At 38.0% G+C, this 17,026-nt stretch overlaps 1 protein-coding gene across 5 annotated transcripts in view; it reads left to right on the top strand.

Annotated features, from left to right (window-relative positions):
* REV3L (REV3 like, DNA directed polymerase zeta catalytic subunit) overlaps window positions 1-17,026 on the top strand; it is a 263,108-nt gene that overhangs the window by 96,364 nt on the left and 149,718 nt on the right. For all 5 annotated transcript variants that reach the window (XM_072637634.1, XM_072637633.1, XM_072637635.1 and 2 more), the window contains exon 3: window positions 7,774-7,963. In XM_072637634.1, the coding sequence (XP_072493735.1) occupies window positions 7,774-7,963 (190 nt within the window). The remainder of the gene's footprint in view (window positions 1-7,773; window positions 7,964-17,026) is intronic.

The following is a 17,026-nucleotide window of genomic DNA, read 5'->3' as shown; positions in this document are numbered from 1 at the left end:
AGAAAGAGGAGTACACTGGTTGCACAAGGAAGAGAGGTAGAATGGGGTAAATTATTTCACATAAAGAGGTGTGAAAAACGTACTGCAGTGGAGGGCAAGATGAGAGGGTGTGCGATGGGCATTGCTTGAACCTTACTTTCATCACTATTGGCTCAAGGAGAGAATAATATGCACAATCATTTGAAAATAGAAATCTGTCTTACCCAACAGGACATAGGAGGGGAAGAGATAAATAAAAAAGTAGAGGGAAGAAACTGAAATGAAAGAAGAGAGCGCACACTGGGGAAGACAGTAGACAGAAGCACAACACTGTCAAGGAGGGAAAGGATGAAAGGAGAGAGGAAAAATAAGAGGAAAAATAGGATGGAGGGAAATACACAATTAGTAATCATAACAGTGAATGTGAATGGGACGAACTCTCCCATAAAATAGAAGCAGATAACAGAGTGGATCAAAAAACAGAATCTTACAGTATGTTGTTTACAAGAAACACACTTGAAGCAGAGACACATACATAGGGTACAGATAAGGATCTGGTGTAGAATCTATTATGCTTCATCTGAAGTAAAAAAAAAAAAAAAAAAAAAAAAAGCAGTAGCAATCCTGATCCTCAAACAAAACAAAAGCAAAAATAGATCTAACCAAAAAAGATAAGGAGGGAAACTACATCTTCCTAAAAGATACCTTAGTCAGTGAAGTAATACCAATACTAAATATATGTGCACCAAGTAGTATAGCATCCAAATTTTTTTTAATTTAAATTTATTTATTTAAGTTTTTAACATTCATTTCCACAAAATTTTGGGTTCCAAATTTTCTCCCCATTTCTCCCCTCCCCCACCCCAAAAAGCCGAGCATTCTAATTACCCCTATCACCAATCTACTCTCCCTTCTAACATTCCTCCCTTCCCTTATCCCCATCTTCAGTTTTGTCCTGTAGGGCAAGATAACTTTCTGTACCCCATTACCTGTATTTCTCATTTCCTAGCTGTATGCAAGAACAATACTCAACAGTTGTTCCTAAAACTTTGAGTTCCAACTTCTTTTCCTCCCTCCCTCCCCACCCATCCCCTTTGGAAAGGCAAGAAATTCAATATAGGCCATATCTATGTAATTTTACAAATGACTTCCATAATAGTCATGTTGTATAAGACTAACTATATTTCCCTCCATCCTATCCTGTCCCCCATTTCTTCTGCTCTCTCTTTTGACCCTGTCCTTCCCCAAGAGTGTTGACTTCTGATTGCTTCCTCTTCCCATTGCCCTCCCTTCCATCATCCTCCCCACCCTGCTTATCCCTTTCTCCCCCACTTTCCTGTATTGTAAGATAGGTTTTCATACCAAAATGAGTGTGCATTTTATTCCTTCCTTTAGTCGAATGTGATGAGAGTAAGCTTCATGTTTTTTCTCTCACCTCCCCCCTTTTTCCCTCCACTGAAAAGTCTTTTACTTGCCTCTTTTATGAGAGATGATTTGCCTCATTCTATTTTTCCCTTTCTTCTCCCAATATATTTCTCTGTCACCCCTTAATTTTATTTTTTAAGACATTATCCCATCCTATTCAATTCACCCTGTGCTGTGTGTGTGTACGTGTGTGTGCGTGTGTGTGTAATCCCACCAGCTACCCAGATACTGAAAAAAGTTTTAAGAGTTACAAATATTGTCTTTCCACGTAGAAATGTAAACAGTTCAACTTTAGTAAGTCCCTTATGACTTGTCTTTGGTGTTTACTTTTTCATGCTTCTCTTCATTCTTGTGTTTGAAAGTCAGATTTTCTTTTCAGCTCTGGTCTTTTCATCAAGAATGCTTGCAAGTCCTCTATTTCTTTGAAAGACCATTTTTTCCCCTGAAGTATTATACTCAGTTTTGCTGGGTAGGTGATTCTTGGTTTTAGTCCTAGTTCCTTTGACTTTTGGAATATCCTATTCCATGCCCTTCGATCCCTTAATGTAGAAGCTGCTAGATCTTGTATTATCCTGATTGTATTTCCACAGTACTTGAATTGTTTCTTTCTAGCTGCTTGCAATATTTTCTCCTTGACCTGGGAACTCTGGAATTGGACCACAGTGTTCCTAGGAGTTTCTCTTTTTGGATCTCTTTCAGGAGGTGATCGGTGGATTCTTTCAATATTTATTTTGCCCTCTGGTTCTTGAATCTCAGGGCAGTTTTCCTTGATAATTTCATGGAAGATGATGTCTAGGCTCTTCTTTTGATCATGGCTTTCAGGTAGTCCCATAATTTTTTAATTGTCTCTGCTGGATCTATTTTCCAGTTCAGTTGTTTTTCCAGTGAAATATTTCACATTATCTTCCATTTTTTCATTATTTTGTTTTGTTTTGTGATTTCTGGATTTCTCATGAAGTCATTAGCCTCCATCTCTGTTCCATTCTAATTTTGAAAGAACTATTTTCTTCATTGAGCTTTTGGACCTCCTTTTCCATTTGGCTAATTCTGCTTTTGAAAGCATTCTTCTCCTCATTGGCTTTTTGAACCTCCTTTGCAAATTGAGTTAGCCTTTTTTTAAAGGTGTTATTTTCTTCAGCATTTTTTTGGGTCTCCTTTAGCAAGATGTTGACCCACTTTTCATGCTTTTCTTGCATCTCTCCCATTTCTCTTCCCAGTTTTTCCTCCACCTCTCTTACTTGATTTTCAAAATCCTTTTTGAGCTCTTCCATGGCCTGAGACCATTGAATATTTATTTTGGATGTTTGCAGTACAGAAGCCTTGACTTTTATGTCTTTCTCTGATGGTAAGTATTGTTCTTCCTCATCAGAAAGGATGGGAGAAGATATCTGTTTACCAAGAATTTAACCTTCTGTAGTCTTATTCTTTTCCCTTTTTGGGGCATTTTCCCAACCAGACTTGACTTTTGGGTCCTGTGTCAAGAGTAAGGTGTACTCTGGGGATCTGTAAGATCCCAGTTCCTCCAAGGTGGCACAATCAAGCATGTACACTGGTCTGGGAGCAGAGAGAGATTTTTGTGCCCAGAATCTTAATAAGAGTTTCCTCTCCATAGCCACCTGGCCTCCACTTCCGCCAGGCCAGCACTAAGGGGCTGGGATTCAGTCAAGCTGTGGGGGGAGGGCCACCATTCAGTGTCAGACAAAGACCAGCTCCCTCAGGAGGCCAAGGTAATATTCAGCTCCTTAGTCCCCCTAGGGGTTTTTAGGATCCAACAATGAATGCAGGCTGCTGTGGGGGCTGCCCAATGTGGCCTCTGTGACCTACCGCCGCCCGAGGCTAGAGCTATGGGAAGGCTCTTCTCCCTTCCAGGCCAGCTGAAAAAACCCTGTCACTGACCTTTGGCACCTTTGGGTTGAGGGATCTGCAAACCCGCTGCTGCTGGGCCTGGGGATTCCATGACTGGATATTCCACCCGGAGGGCTATTCCCGAGCCTGGTACGTGGCCAAGGCTGGACTGGGCTCCACTCCGAGTCTGGTGCAACAGACGTTTCCCAGGGGCCTTTCAGGTCACCCTGGGCTGGAAATCTCCTCCACTCTGTTGTTCTCCACTTCTGTTGCTCCAAAATTTGTTGAGAGGCCCTCTCTACAGGTATTTTATAGGCTGTGTGGGGAAAGCCTCCGTATGTGTGCCTTTCTACTCTTGCCATCTTGGCTCCGCTTCCCCCTACCCCCCCACCCCCCCCCCTGCATCCAAATTCTTAAAGAAGAAGCTAAGTGAGTTACAGGTTCATAACCAAACACAAGATAGAGAATATTAGAATGTAAAATAGATAATTTTTATTATATTAAATTAAAAGACTTGCACAAACAAAACCAATGCAATCAAGATTAGAAGAAAAGCTGGGAAACAATTTTTATAGTAATTATCTCTAATAAAGGCCTCATTTCTCAACTATGTAGAGAACTGAGTGAAATTGAAAGAATACAAGCCATTCTCCAATTGATAAATGGTCAAAGGATATGGAAAGGCAGTTTTCAGATGGAGAAATCAAAGCTGTGTATAGGTGTATGAAGAAGAACTCTAAATCACTTTTGATTAGAGAAATGCAAATAAAAACAACTGAGGAACCACCTCATGCCTATCAGATTGGCTAATATGACAAAAAAAGGAAAATTGATTTGAAGAGAATGTGGAGAAATTGGGACATTAATGTACTGTTGGTGGAATTGTGAACTGATCCAACCATTCTGGAAAGGATTTTGGAACTATGGCCAAAAGGCAACCAAACTGTACATACCCTTTGACCCACAAATACCACTTCCAGGTCTGTGTCCCAAACAGATCATAAAAAGGGGTAAAGACTTATGTGTGTAAAAATATTAATAGCATCCCTTTTGTGGTGGCAAAATATTGGAAATTGAGGGGATGATCATCATTCAGAAAATGACTGAAGAAGCTGTGGTATGTGAATGTAATGGAATACTATTGTACAATAAGAAATGATGAACAGGCAGGTTTCAGAAAAACCTAGAAAGACTTGTACAAACTAATGCAAAGTGAAATGAGCAGAACCAGGAAAACTGTATACAATATCAGTACCATTGTGTGATGATCAGTTGTGAATGACTCTGCTCTTCTCATCAATACAATGATCCAAGACAGGATTAGTAATCTTGTAAAATTGAATGCTAAAAATTGTCTCAACATGTACTTGAGAAAAAGTAAAATACTATTTTAAAATTAAATAAAAAACACAAACTTTTCTATACTTTTTTGTATACTTACAGTAATTTTGCTTTTTTCATTCTTTTTTGCCTTACATGACTTTATATAAATCTTTCTGTAGTTCTTTGTATTCTTCATATTTCCATACTCCATGAATCTGTGATCTTATCACAACCAGGCCATATGTTCTTATCTTGAACAATTCTTACCTGCATTCTCCTATGGGTTCTCTGAAGAGTATCTGACCAGTGTGATTTCATGGAAATACAGCATTTGAATTGACCATCTGTTATTGTTCTTTTCATGTTTGTGATTTTTATGGCAGAGTAATATTCTATTACATTACTATGCCCAATCTTATTCATTTATCTGTTAGATATTCATATATCTTAAATAAGGGTTTGTACGTGATGACCATTCAGGTTACTTCTAGATCTAAATGTATGATTCTATGATCTACTCACATTGGGAGCTTCAGTGATATTTTTTTGATTCTTCCTTCTCAATCACCTCCATAAAATGTATCAAACCTCTCATGTATGTATGTGTGTCCATCTTTGTGTTTATACGGTGATCAGACTAGTTTGAAGGCAGCGTATCCCACCTCTGTGACATTGGACAAGTCTTCTAACCTTAACCTTGCTGGGTTTAAGGTTCCTCATCTTTAAATTAGAAGAGTTAATCATTCTAGATCAGGCCTGCACAACGTGCAGCTCACCGTTTGCTTGCAGAAGGATTTTGGGTGGCTCACGAAAAATGTAGGGTTGCCACTGGGCACTCACCTATTTGTCATGTGACCTGCAGCAATCAACCATCATCAGTCTATCTCTAGTCTAAACATGCCTGTGGCCTGACAAAGTTTAGCCTGTTTTACTCAGTTTTTAAAATCTCTATATAAACTTGTAACCTTTTAGATTGGTACTTAAGACCCTTAGAGCTTATTTATGTTTTTATAACTTTGAGAAAAAATGATATCACTTCTTTGTAAATGACCTGTAGGAAGAGATTGAGGCAGCTAGGTCGTGCAGTGGATAGAGCACCAGTGCAGGAGTCAGGAGGGCCTGAGTTCAAATCTTACCTCAGACACTTGACACTCACTAGCTATGTGACCTTGGGCAAGTTACTTAACCCCAATTGCCTCATCCTGGGTTATCTACACACATGCATACACATGTACACACTGACACACTTTGGGATACCTAACCTACTCAACTTTGGTAGGGGCTGAAGTATGTCATTTAGTGAGTTGGTGAGTACAAATTCATATAGCCTATTGTATCTTCCTGTCCCCTTGAATACCAGAATGCGATTTTGGGCCTTATAGTCATCATCTTCCCAACTGTCCTGCACCCCACAGCATTTATCTTGCCCTGCGACCTGTAACCATTAGTAGTACTATTGCTTCCAGAAAGCATTTGTTAATCAACACCTGCTGTGACTCCACTCACATTTTCTGTGACTTCCCAGACCAAAATACATTTCCTTGGTTACCATTCTTCTATAATTCTTACCTTACCCCATTAGAATGTAAACTTCTTAAAATGAATGCCTCATATTTGTATTTTTTTGTATTTGTAATATTTGTATTCCTAGTCTTTAAGACTATGCTTGGTGAATAGTATCCATGTAATAAATGCTTTTCATTTATTCATTCTTTGTATTTTTGAGGTCTTTTCCTTGTGAAAAATTATTAAATTTTTATTGCTTTGTAGATATCCATAGCATGATCAGTTTGTACCTGAAATAAAAAATCCAAATGACTTGTTAATTTTCTTCTCAGCTAGAGGAATCAATATTATATGTGGTATTAAAAATGAAAACTGAAGCTATTTCAAGAGAAGCACAAATTGTAATTCTGCAGATGTATGTCAAGATTGGTAGTTCAAATCAAGATACATTGTGCAGGATAAAATCTCTGTTGTATGATGTGCTTTCTCAAATGCTTTTATTTATGGAATTCATTTATACTTTTTTATAGGACCATCTAAAGTGAAGCAAAATAGATCTACTTCTTTACCATATAGTTGTAAAGACCTTGCATCTTCTGGTCTTTTTCTTCCTCTTGTTGCATGTTTTTTACTCTCTAATTACTTTCTTACAAGTTTCTAGAGAACTTGTATTCTTTAATTACCTGATTTAGATTTAGATGTTCCAAAATTCAGTAAGAGGAATTTACAATAATATCTGTTGAACTCTCCCAGCTTCTGAGTTCTACAAAAGCAAAATTTCCTGTTGTATTGCCCACTAACAAAGGATACCTGGGGGTTTTTTTCATTCCTATTTTCCCAATTCAATTTTAGAACACTTGCTCTAAGATAATTATATATCAAGTTATTTTTTTAATTGTCTGCTATGTGCATTGCACTAATCTAGGTAATTGTGGGAGGGAAGGGGCACAAAAATACTTTTAAATTGTTTTACTAGGGCTACCATGAAAAATTATTTTTCTATCTACAACTGCCTTTTAAAATCCTTTTAATTGTGCACTGATAAGCTAGAAAACATCTGGAGAAGAACAGTCATAATGGTGAAGTAACTTGAGTCCATGTCATATGAAGATCAGTTGAAAGAACCACAAGTATTTAGTCTAGAGCAGAGAAGATCAAAGGAAATGTGAGGGCCGTCTTCAAGTATTTGAATGGTTGTTGCATGGAAGAGGGTTTTAGACTGGGTCTATTTGACCCTTGAGGACAGAAGTAGGATTGGTCGGTAGAGAAAGATGCAAAAGGTCAAAATTTAATTTTGATGTCAGAAAAAAATCATCTTAATAAATTAGAGCTATACAAAAGTAGAAATAGGCTGCTTCAAAATATATTGAGTTTCTCCTCATTGGACATACTCAAATAGAGTCTGGATGACCATGTGTTGAGTGTGTTGTAGAGAGTAATCATTTGTGTATGGATTGGACTAGGTGACCACTGTGGTACCTTCCATCTCGTAAATTCTGTGTTTTGGGGGTTCTTAAGCCTTGTACTGTGTTATGAAATGCACAGGTGGTACACGTAACAACTATGAACTAATTTACTTTGTACTTGTATCTCACTGCCTGCTTTGAATGACATGGTCATCAAAATTCTGCTATTAGTGTCTTTGAAGTTTTCCATAACTAAAACATGTGTTTTCTTACTGTGTTTCATCTTTAGGCCAGAAGACTTGTCTTCATTTACATGGCATCTTTCCTTACCTCTATGTGCCGTATGATGGATATGGACAGCAGCCAGAAAGATATCTCCGTCAAATGGCATTCAGTATAGACAGAGCACTTAATGTGGCTTTAGGCAACCCATCTTCCACTGTTCAGCATGTGTTTAAAGTGTCATTGGTATCTGGAATGTAAGTATATGTTGGACATTTTTTAAAATTTTCCATTGACCTATATTTATGTCAATTTTGCACAAAGGTAAAGTTATTTTCATTTTAAATTTAGACTCAGAGTTACAAAATGTTTTACTCTTAACTGGTATTTCTATGCCACCTCTAGGGCAAGTCAGGCAAGTTGTTTTTGTTGTGATTTTTCAAAGTGTTTGTTGTAGAAATTGTAATTAGTCAAGTGATAGCATCGTTTTATTCTTTCATTTCTTGTTTTGCTTTTTGGGGTCAGAGCAGTGAATTTTAAAAAACACAGCATGGAAAGATAAGAATCTTTCCTGATCTCTTGATGCCCTCAGTTATCTTAACACTAAATATGATCACTATCTTTAGTTTTCTCTTGCTTTAAATCCACTTCTTTGCTTGTAGGTGTAGTTAGAAATCCTTTTGAGACCTTTACAGAAAAGTTAATTGTGAAATCATGTTGATTTTTTTCTATTCTGTTATCCATTATACCATTAATATAAAGTTGGCCATTGATTATTGCAAATAAATGTTTTCAAAATTCATTTTACATTACCCTTCTTCAGGCCTTCATTTTCTTTTGCTTTGTTTATTATAATAGCCTTTATATATAGTCTCCCTCCCTTCTCTCTTTTCAATCCTTCCTTAATGTATTTCCCCCAAATAATCTTTCTAATATTTTAATACACAGGCCTGCCTACGTCCTTACCCTATTTTAAAAAACAAAAATGAAACAAAAACCTTCAGTGGCCTCTTGTTCCATGAAGGATGAAATGTCAGCTCTTTATTCTAGATTTTAATGCTTTCCAATCTCTGAATCCAAACCAACATTCCAGCCTTTTTTTTTTTTTTTTATGCTACTCTTCTCACTCACAAATGAGTAACATTTTTCACATAATGACTTTTAGAGAAACATTCACTTGGAACACTTTAGCCATCAGTTGGTGATGCAGTTCAGAAGCAACATTTAGGCCATATATAGGGATTAGGAAGTCATCTACATAGAGTTAATCATTGAAACTTGTAGTGCTGGGAGGTTTTTTGTGGGGGAGTGCGGTTAGTTCTGATGAAAAGCTTCAGTCAACACAGAGATTTAAGAAATTTTATTTCTATTCATAAGGAGAGGAGGTGGCTGGTTGCAAGAATAGTCTCCATGTGCAACATCTATGCCTACAGGGGGCAGTCCATGGGTGAAACTCACATATTGTTTGAAATAAAATGGCTTGTATGATACCAGCAGGAGAGTCTTCTCTCATCTGGAAGACCAGTAAAGTGAGGGTCTTTTCTAAATTACCTAATAAGGAATGAAGAGCAGGGAATCAGGGAACTTAATGCTAATGGTACCATTCCATTAGGAAGCTGAAAAGGGGTTGTGGGAGGCAACTACCAATTGAACTAGTTCTTAATCAGTCAAGAGGAGCCATGTGATTGAATTATATCACTGAGGGAGTATAAGAAGATAAGAAAACCACGCTAACAGGAAAAAGTTTTGTAATAAACTCACATTAAGGTAGGCAAGTGATAAATGATGATGATTCAGCAAAGGAGACTGAGTTAGAATGGTCAGGAGAACCAGAAAAGAACTCACAAAAGCCAAGGGGGGCAGAAGTTTTCAGAAGGAGGTTATGGCAGATGAAGACTGACAAAATTAGCAATTAAGAAATTATTGGGAACCTGGGAGAGAGCAATGTGAGTTGAAGGTTGAGGTCAGAAGCCTGATTACAATAGGCTGAGAAACAATCAGGTGGTGAAAAAAATAGATGCACTGTTTTCTAGGAAGTTGGCCATAAAAGAAAAGTGAAGTATAACTTGATGGGATAGCAGGATCTAGTGGAAGAAAATTTTGTTTTAAGAATGGGGAAATCTGGGAAGATTTGTGGGCAGCTGGGGTGAAGCCAGTACATGAAAGTTATTAAAGATGAAAAGAAATATTTGAACACAAGCATTCAGAACACACTGAAAGAGATGGAATTAAGGGACAAAGTAGAGGTTTGGGCCTTGGCAAGGAGGTGATTCACCTTACTCAGAGTTTAGAACAAAAAGGGATAAAAAGAGGGACATCATAAAAGTGTTTTGAGTAAGTGAGTGACAAGAAAGGAGCTCCTGGTGGATTACCTCTGCTGAGAGGAAAAGGGTAGAAAGGAGAATGTAGGGAACTTGAGAAGAGGAACAAACTCTTGAGGGAATATTGCAGAGAGGTCATCAGGGATAAAAGGATCTAAGTACAGCAATGAATGTTCTGTTGAGAGTAGAAAACCTAAGTGTGTAGTGGAACCAGTCAAGTTAGTGACTTCCTGCAATAGCTTAGAGAAGGTACATGCTGTAGGAGATGAATAATTGTAGTTTGGCAGGACATGATTAGAGCAAGGGATTCCACACGTAAAGGAGAATGTATAATGTAACTAGTCCATCATAGAATCAAGACTAATGATTGGAGGAAAATGAAGGCAGAGCAGGAATGATGGACTGAGATAACAAGGAGGCATAGGGGACCTGGAGATCACTATGACAATTAAGAATTAGTTTAAGAGACAGAAAGAGAGATCAAAGGATAGGAAATTATGATGAGAGAGGCAAATTTTAGAATCAAGAAGGTAATAACACTATTATAAATGATAATAAAATCTAAGACCAACGATTGACAATGAGAGCCAAATCTAGCATACCTCTTATTTTTATATGTTCATGAGCTAAGAATAGTTTTTACATTTTTAAACATGATAAAAATTTAGTTTAAAAACTCAAAAACTTTTTTTTCTTTACTTAGCAAACCTGGGGGAGGGGGCCGTAGTTTTCTGGCCCTTTTTCCAAGGTTTAATCATCCCTGTGGAAAGCTTAGATAGAGTGATAAAGCAAATCAGGAAAGAGAAAGATGACAGAAAGACTGAACTTCTTGAAAATTAGGCAGAATGACCTGAAGGCTGGTAGATGCCTTGTAACAAGTATCTAGGCAATGTGATATCAAAAGATGAAATGAATCTGAAAGAATGCTTAGGGATAGTGACAAAGGAAAGATCTAGAAGTGGCATTGAGAAGTAAGAAGTGTGTCCGTTTTTCCTAGTACCTGCTGTTTTGTTGGTACAAAAGAAGAAATATCTAATACTAGAGAAGGTGGCCAGAGGTCATATATCTTCTAGAGAAAGTGAAGTTTCATTTGGTACAAAGAGGTGAAAAGGTATGGGAAGAAAAAATCTAGACTGAACAGAAATTTTTTGATGATATAATGCAAATTCCAGAAGAATAACCCAAAAGGAAAAGGCAGAGGCATTAGGGAGTGGTAGAGCACAGGTAACCTTACCACGTTCTACCTTGTATCATACTTGTTTATGAACATGATTTATCCCCTCTATAACACTGTACTTAGATTTAGAAGACTTTGGTTTGAATCTGCCTCAGATCTATACTAACTTTGTAATCCTGGGCAAATCATTTAATCCCTCTGGATCTCTATTTTCTCACCTATAAAGTGAAGGTTTGGATTTGATAACCTCTCAGATCTCTTTGGGTTCTAAATCTAAGTGAAGGTTTGGATTTGATAACCTCTCAGATCTCTTTGGGTTCTAAATCTATGGTACTGTAACTCTGATGCTTCGTTGTGAAGTGGAGGTGAACGTAGCTTCTTAAAGACTGCCAACAGAGCACAAATGTTGGCAGATTTTTACCATGCTAGAAAGGTAAGCAGTATGGTCCATGCCACAGATTGTGTCTTCTTTCTAAGGACCAGCCTAGCAAACTATCACACCAGTAAGCAACAGTGGTACTATCAGAGGAACTGAGTCACATCAATCTTATCCTTTCTTTCTATAAACAAAACCAGAAGGCAAAAGGATAATGTAGATGACACCAGGCTTGGAGAAGCAAATAAAGGAGTTGGTGGAGTTGATTTTTGTTGCCCGTCCTAAGGCATCAAGAAATTTCATTTCATGGAACATTTAGTCATCTTTTATGGCATTGCTCATGGTAAAATGTTTTCAAGAAGGACCATCTTGAAAATAATTGCACTTTATATAATCCTTCCTTCCTTTGTTGCAAAAGATGAGGAAGTAGAGAAATTTTATGAAATACTAAATAGACCCTACAAATTAGAACAGTGTACTTGATTATTCAGTGACTTCAAAGCAAAGTGGGTGTAAGGGAAGATAGCAAAAGATATTTTCTAAAGTATGATTTAGGAGTGAAAAATGATAGAAGGACAGACAACATTTATTAAACATTTAATTTGTGCCAGGCACTGCGCTAAGGCCCAAAGCTACAAAAACAAGCAAGCAAGACAGCCTCTGCCATCAAGGAGCTTACATTCTAATGGGGGAGGAGAAAACAACACATAAAGTGGTTCTAGAAAGGGGATGTGTATCTCTGTGTAGTTCTAGGAAGGGGATAAGTGGGAGGTGATATGGAGAGAGGAAGTTTCATTGAGGTCTGGCTCTTGCAAGATAAGGCAAAAGCTCACCTACCAGACCTGGAAATGGAGTCCAGGTTCCAGTTGGGTGGAGGTGAATGGCAAAGGTTTGTAGAATACCCTTCTAAGTCTAAGGCTATGTTCCTATGATTCCTTTTCTTTTTTACTCACGATATATGTGTAGACCCTTGAAATGACTTTATGGTCATGACTTAAATGACTGACATTCATAATTATTTGTAATCATGTGGAAAAACTTAAAGATTGTCTATCATCAACAATTGACATGTTCCTACCCTTTCATAGCCTCTCCCTTCCAATGATTCTGAACTCTCAAAATGTCATTGTAGAAATCCTGTTCTCCATCCTCCACTGCCTGCTCCCTTGTTTCCATCGCCCTCAATGCAAGCCACCTCCAACATCCCACTCAAAATCTACCTACCCTTTCCACTGTACTTTCTGGAATGCCTGTACCATATGTAACAAATTTGCTTTCATTTTAATCCTTTTGCTTTCTCAGGCCTTCCATCTTTTTTCGTCTGAGGCCTGTCTCCATACTGATGGCAGCATGCCTGGCCACCCTTTCCTGATTGCTCTTTTACTCATATTCTCTAATTCATTGGTCATGACAGAGGAGACAAGAGTATTCTTTTCTCCCTATTACCACTCACAAACTCTCTACCACTCATTCAGTAAGCTCTCTTTTGAGGTTCATTGAATGCATATTTATCATTCAAATGAAATTTTTGTGGCTATTATCTGCCAACCTTCAGGACACTCTCCTTCCTTCCTCATGATTTCAACGTCTTATCTTGCAAGGGCCAGACTTCAATGACACTTTCTGTCTCCATATCACCTCCCACCCCCCACCCCCTTTCTTTCTAGAACCTCTTTATGGGCTGTTTCCCCCTCTCACGTTAGAATGTAAGCTCCTTGATGGCAGGAACTGTCTTACTTGTTTTTGTAGCCTTGGACCTTAGCGCAGTGCCTGGCACATAGTCTTTTTCTTCTCCTCAACTCCTGTCTCCATACTAAGGGATTTCAATATACCCATTGATATTCCCGCAAACACCCTAATTTCTTTGTTCTTCAACTTAGGAATTGCCCATCACCTATTCCTTCATTTTATCTCAGCTACACAAAGACTTTGTCATACCCTTGATTTTGCTATCACTCTCAAGTGTTCCATTTCCATGTTCATGAACTCTGAAATTCCCCTATCTGATCATAATTTTTTTTATCATCTTTCCCTCTACCTTATTACCCCTTTATGACCTGTTCTTGTCCTACATGTGACCTCCAATCTCTCAACCTTTCATTTTTTTCCCAGGCCATCACTCTTGCAGTATCTACACTCTCTTCCCTTCCACAGCTTGACCCTTTGATGAACTAGTTCAATTCTACTCTATCTTCTTTTCTTGAATGCCTTGACCTCTTATCCTGTCACCAACCTTGCCCTGCCAAGGCCAAGATTTTGATTACTCCTGCTATTTTTTACACATGCTACTTCCTGAATGAACCTTGGAGAAAATCATGGTGACTGGGTCCACTACAAGTTTATGTTACATAACTTCAACTTGAGTACTCACTGCAGCAAGGCAGTTCTTTTACACTTCCCTAATCTATTCATTATCCACTCACCATAACACCTTTCCCCAAACCTTTTTATCTTCTTCAAATCTCCCATGTTTCCTTCTCCCACCCACCCCACCCCATCCTAGCTGAGAATTTTGCTTCATAGTTCACTGGGGAAAAAAAAATTAAGGCCTTTCACTGAGATACCATTCACTTCTAACCTCATATCATATGTGTCAGATATCTTCTGCCACTCTCCTTCATCACCCCTGTCTCAAATGAAGAAGCAAAAGAAGGCAAACCAATGGTCAAAAGATATGAACAGGCAGTTTTCAGAGGAAGAAATTAAAGATACCTATAGTCATATGAAAAAATGCTCTAAATCACTATTGATTAGAGGGATGCAAATCAAAACAACTATGAGATACCACATCACACCTATCAGATTGGCTAACATGACAAAACAGGAAGATGTTGGAGAAGATGTGGGAGAGTTGGAACACTGATTCATTGTTGATGGAGCTGTGAGCTGATCCAGCCATTCTGGAGAGCAATTTGGTACTCTGCATAAAGGGCTACAAAAATGTTCATAGCCTTTGACCCAGCAATACCACTTCTAGGACTGTATCCCTAAGAGATCATAAAAATGGGAAAGGGTCCCACATGTACAAAAATATTTATAGCAACATTCTTTGTGGTGGCCAAAAAACTGGAAATCAAGGAGATGCCCATCAGTTGGGAAATGGCTGAATAAATCGTGTTATATGAATGTAATGGAATACTATTGTGCTATAAGAAATGATGAACAGGAAGACTTCAGAGAGGCCTGAAAAGACTTATATGAACTGATGCTGAGTGAAAGGAACAGAACCAGGAGAACTTAGTACACAACAACAACCACAGTATGCAAGGATTTTTTTCTGGTAGACTTAGAACTTCATTGCAATGCAAGGACTTAAAAAATTCCCAATGATCTTTTAAGGCAAAATGCCTTCCACACCCAGAGAAAAAACTATGGAATTCAATCACAGAATGTAGCAGATAATTTTCTTTTGTATTATGTTTTGGTTTATTATATGATTTCTCCCATTCATTTTAATTCTTCTATGCAACATGATTATGATGCAAATGTATTTAATAGAAATGTATGTGTAGAATCCATATAAAATTGTATGCTGTCTCAGGGGGACAGGGAGGAGAAAAAGAGGGGGAGGGAGGGGAAAAAAATCTAAGTTATATGGTAGTGATTGTAGAACACTGAAAATAAATTTAAAAAAAAAAAAGGCCAACCCCTTTATGTACACTAATGATCCCATTCCATCTGTTCTTCTCCAGAAGATTGCCTCCTGTATTGTCTGCAGCTTCTCTCTAATCTTAAATCTTTGCTAGTCTATTGGCTACCTCCCTGCTGCTTATAAGTATGCACATGTCTCCCCTTTGATCTCAAATATGATTCTCATGTTAATCACCATTTTTGTGCTTTTTGACACTCTCAGTCACCCTCTTATCCTTGATATAGTCTCTTGCTCATTCTTCATCTAGGCTCATCTGCTAACCACAGGTATACCCAAGACTCTGATCTCTAGGACCTGATCTCTCCTGTCTTCTCCTCTCCTCTCCTCTTCAGCTCTTCTTATATTATTTTGCTTGGAGATTTCATCATCTCCTATGGGATTTAATTATCATCTCAAAGAAGATGAATCCCAGATCTATTTATGTAGCCCTTACCTCTCTCCTGACTTCTAGTCCTAGTCTCCATCTCCATCTGCCTATGGAAATAGAAGACCTGTAGACATCTTAATCTCAGCTTGTCCAGAACTGAATTTGTAGTCCTTCTCCCCCAAACCTTCTCTCTTCTCATTTTTTTTTCCACTAATATTGTTGAGGGTACCACCAGCCTCCCAATTACCCAGTCTCATAACCTAGGAGTCATTTTCAACTACTTACTCTCCCTCATCCCCCCTTATGCAATTTATTACAAAGTCCTATTGATTATACTTCCCTAACATCTCTCACAAAATACCTGGACACTTTATTTTAAGAAATCATATGAAATTGCTATATTTTTTAGAACCAGAAGACAAAATTGGAATCCACCAGTTCTTGAACAAAATCTCAAATGAAAACACCCAGGAATATCATCCAAAACAGAGTTTCCATATCACAGGAGAAAAAATTATTGTAAGAACTGATAAAGAAAAAGATCATGTACCAACGAAGTACAGTTAGAATTGTAGAAGTCTATACAGCATCTACCATAATGGAGAAAAAAGTCTTGAAATCCAATATTGTAGTAAAATACAACGTAAAAAGATACAGACTTACAACCAAGAATAGTTTCACTTCACTGATGAAGTCAGAAGTCAGATTACAGAAGGTTGAGGAGAGAGAAGAGAAAAAGTAGAGGCAAAGGATATAAACCACCTTTTCTGGGATTTTGACTGTGAGGAGAACTATAGATGATAGCTTACAGGTATTGTTAGAGTCTATTGAAGGTTTTAGAAGGATAGGGGACACTTAGACACATCTATCCTGTACATAATTTGTTTTGTATATATTTGTTTGTATGTTGTCTCCCTCATGAGATTACAAACTTCTTGAGGGCATGTGTTTTGCCTCTTTTTATATCCTCAGTGCTTAGGATATAGTAGATGCTCAGTAAATGTTTATTGATTGATTGGAGTAGGAAAGATCACAGTAGAGGGAGAGATTGAGGATTTGGGAGAAAAGGGGCATTATTGAAGTTGCAGTCTCCTGGGCACAACAGCAGGAGATTGGATCAAAGGCACATATAGAAAGGTTGACTCTAGTATGGATAGATTAAGGTTTATAATTTTGTTCCAAGCACTATGCTGAGCACTGGGAATACAAGTAAAGCAATAAAGGGTCTCTTCCCTTAAGTAGCTTACGTTCTAATGGAAGAAGTCAACACATGAAAGGGAGCTCAAGAGGATGGGGAGGGGCAGTAGACTGAAGAAGGAAAGGAGGCAAGACTGTTGGGGAAGAGGTGAAAAAGTTCACAGAGTAAGGAGTAGAGCCAGAAATGAAACATGGCCTGAACACTCCATGAAATGTAAACCCATGCCAGG

This window comes from Notamacropus eugenii, chromosome 2 (assembly GCF_028372415.1).
Source record: "Notamacropus eugenii isolate mMacEug1 chromosome 2, mMacEug1.pri_v2, whole genome shotgun sequence".
NCBI lineage: Eukaryota > Metazoa > Chordata > Mammalia > Diprotodontia > Macropodidae > Notamacropus > Notamacropus eugenii.
This window is presented reverse-complemented; position numbering and strand designations above follow the sequence as displayed.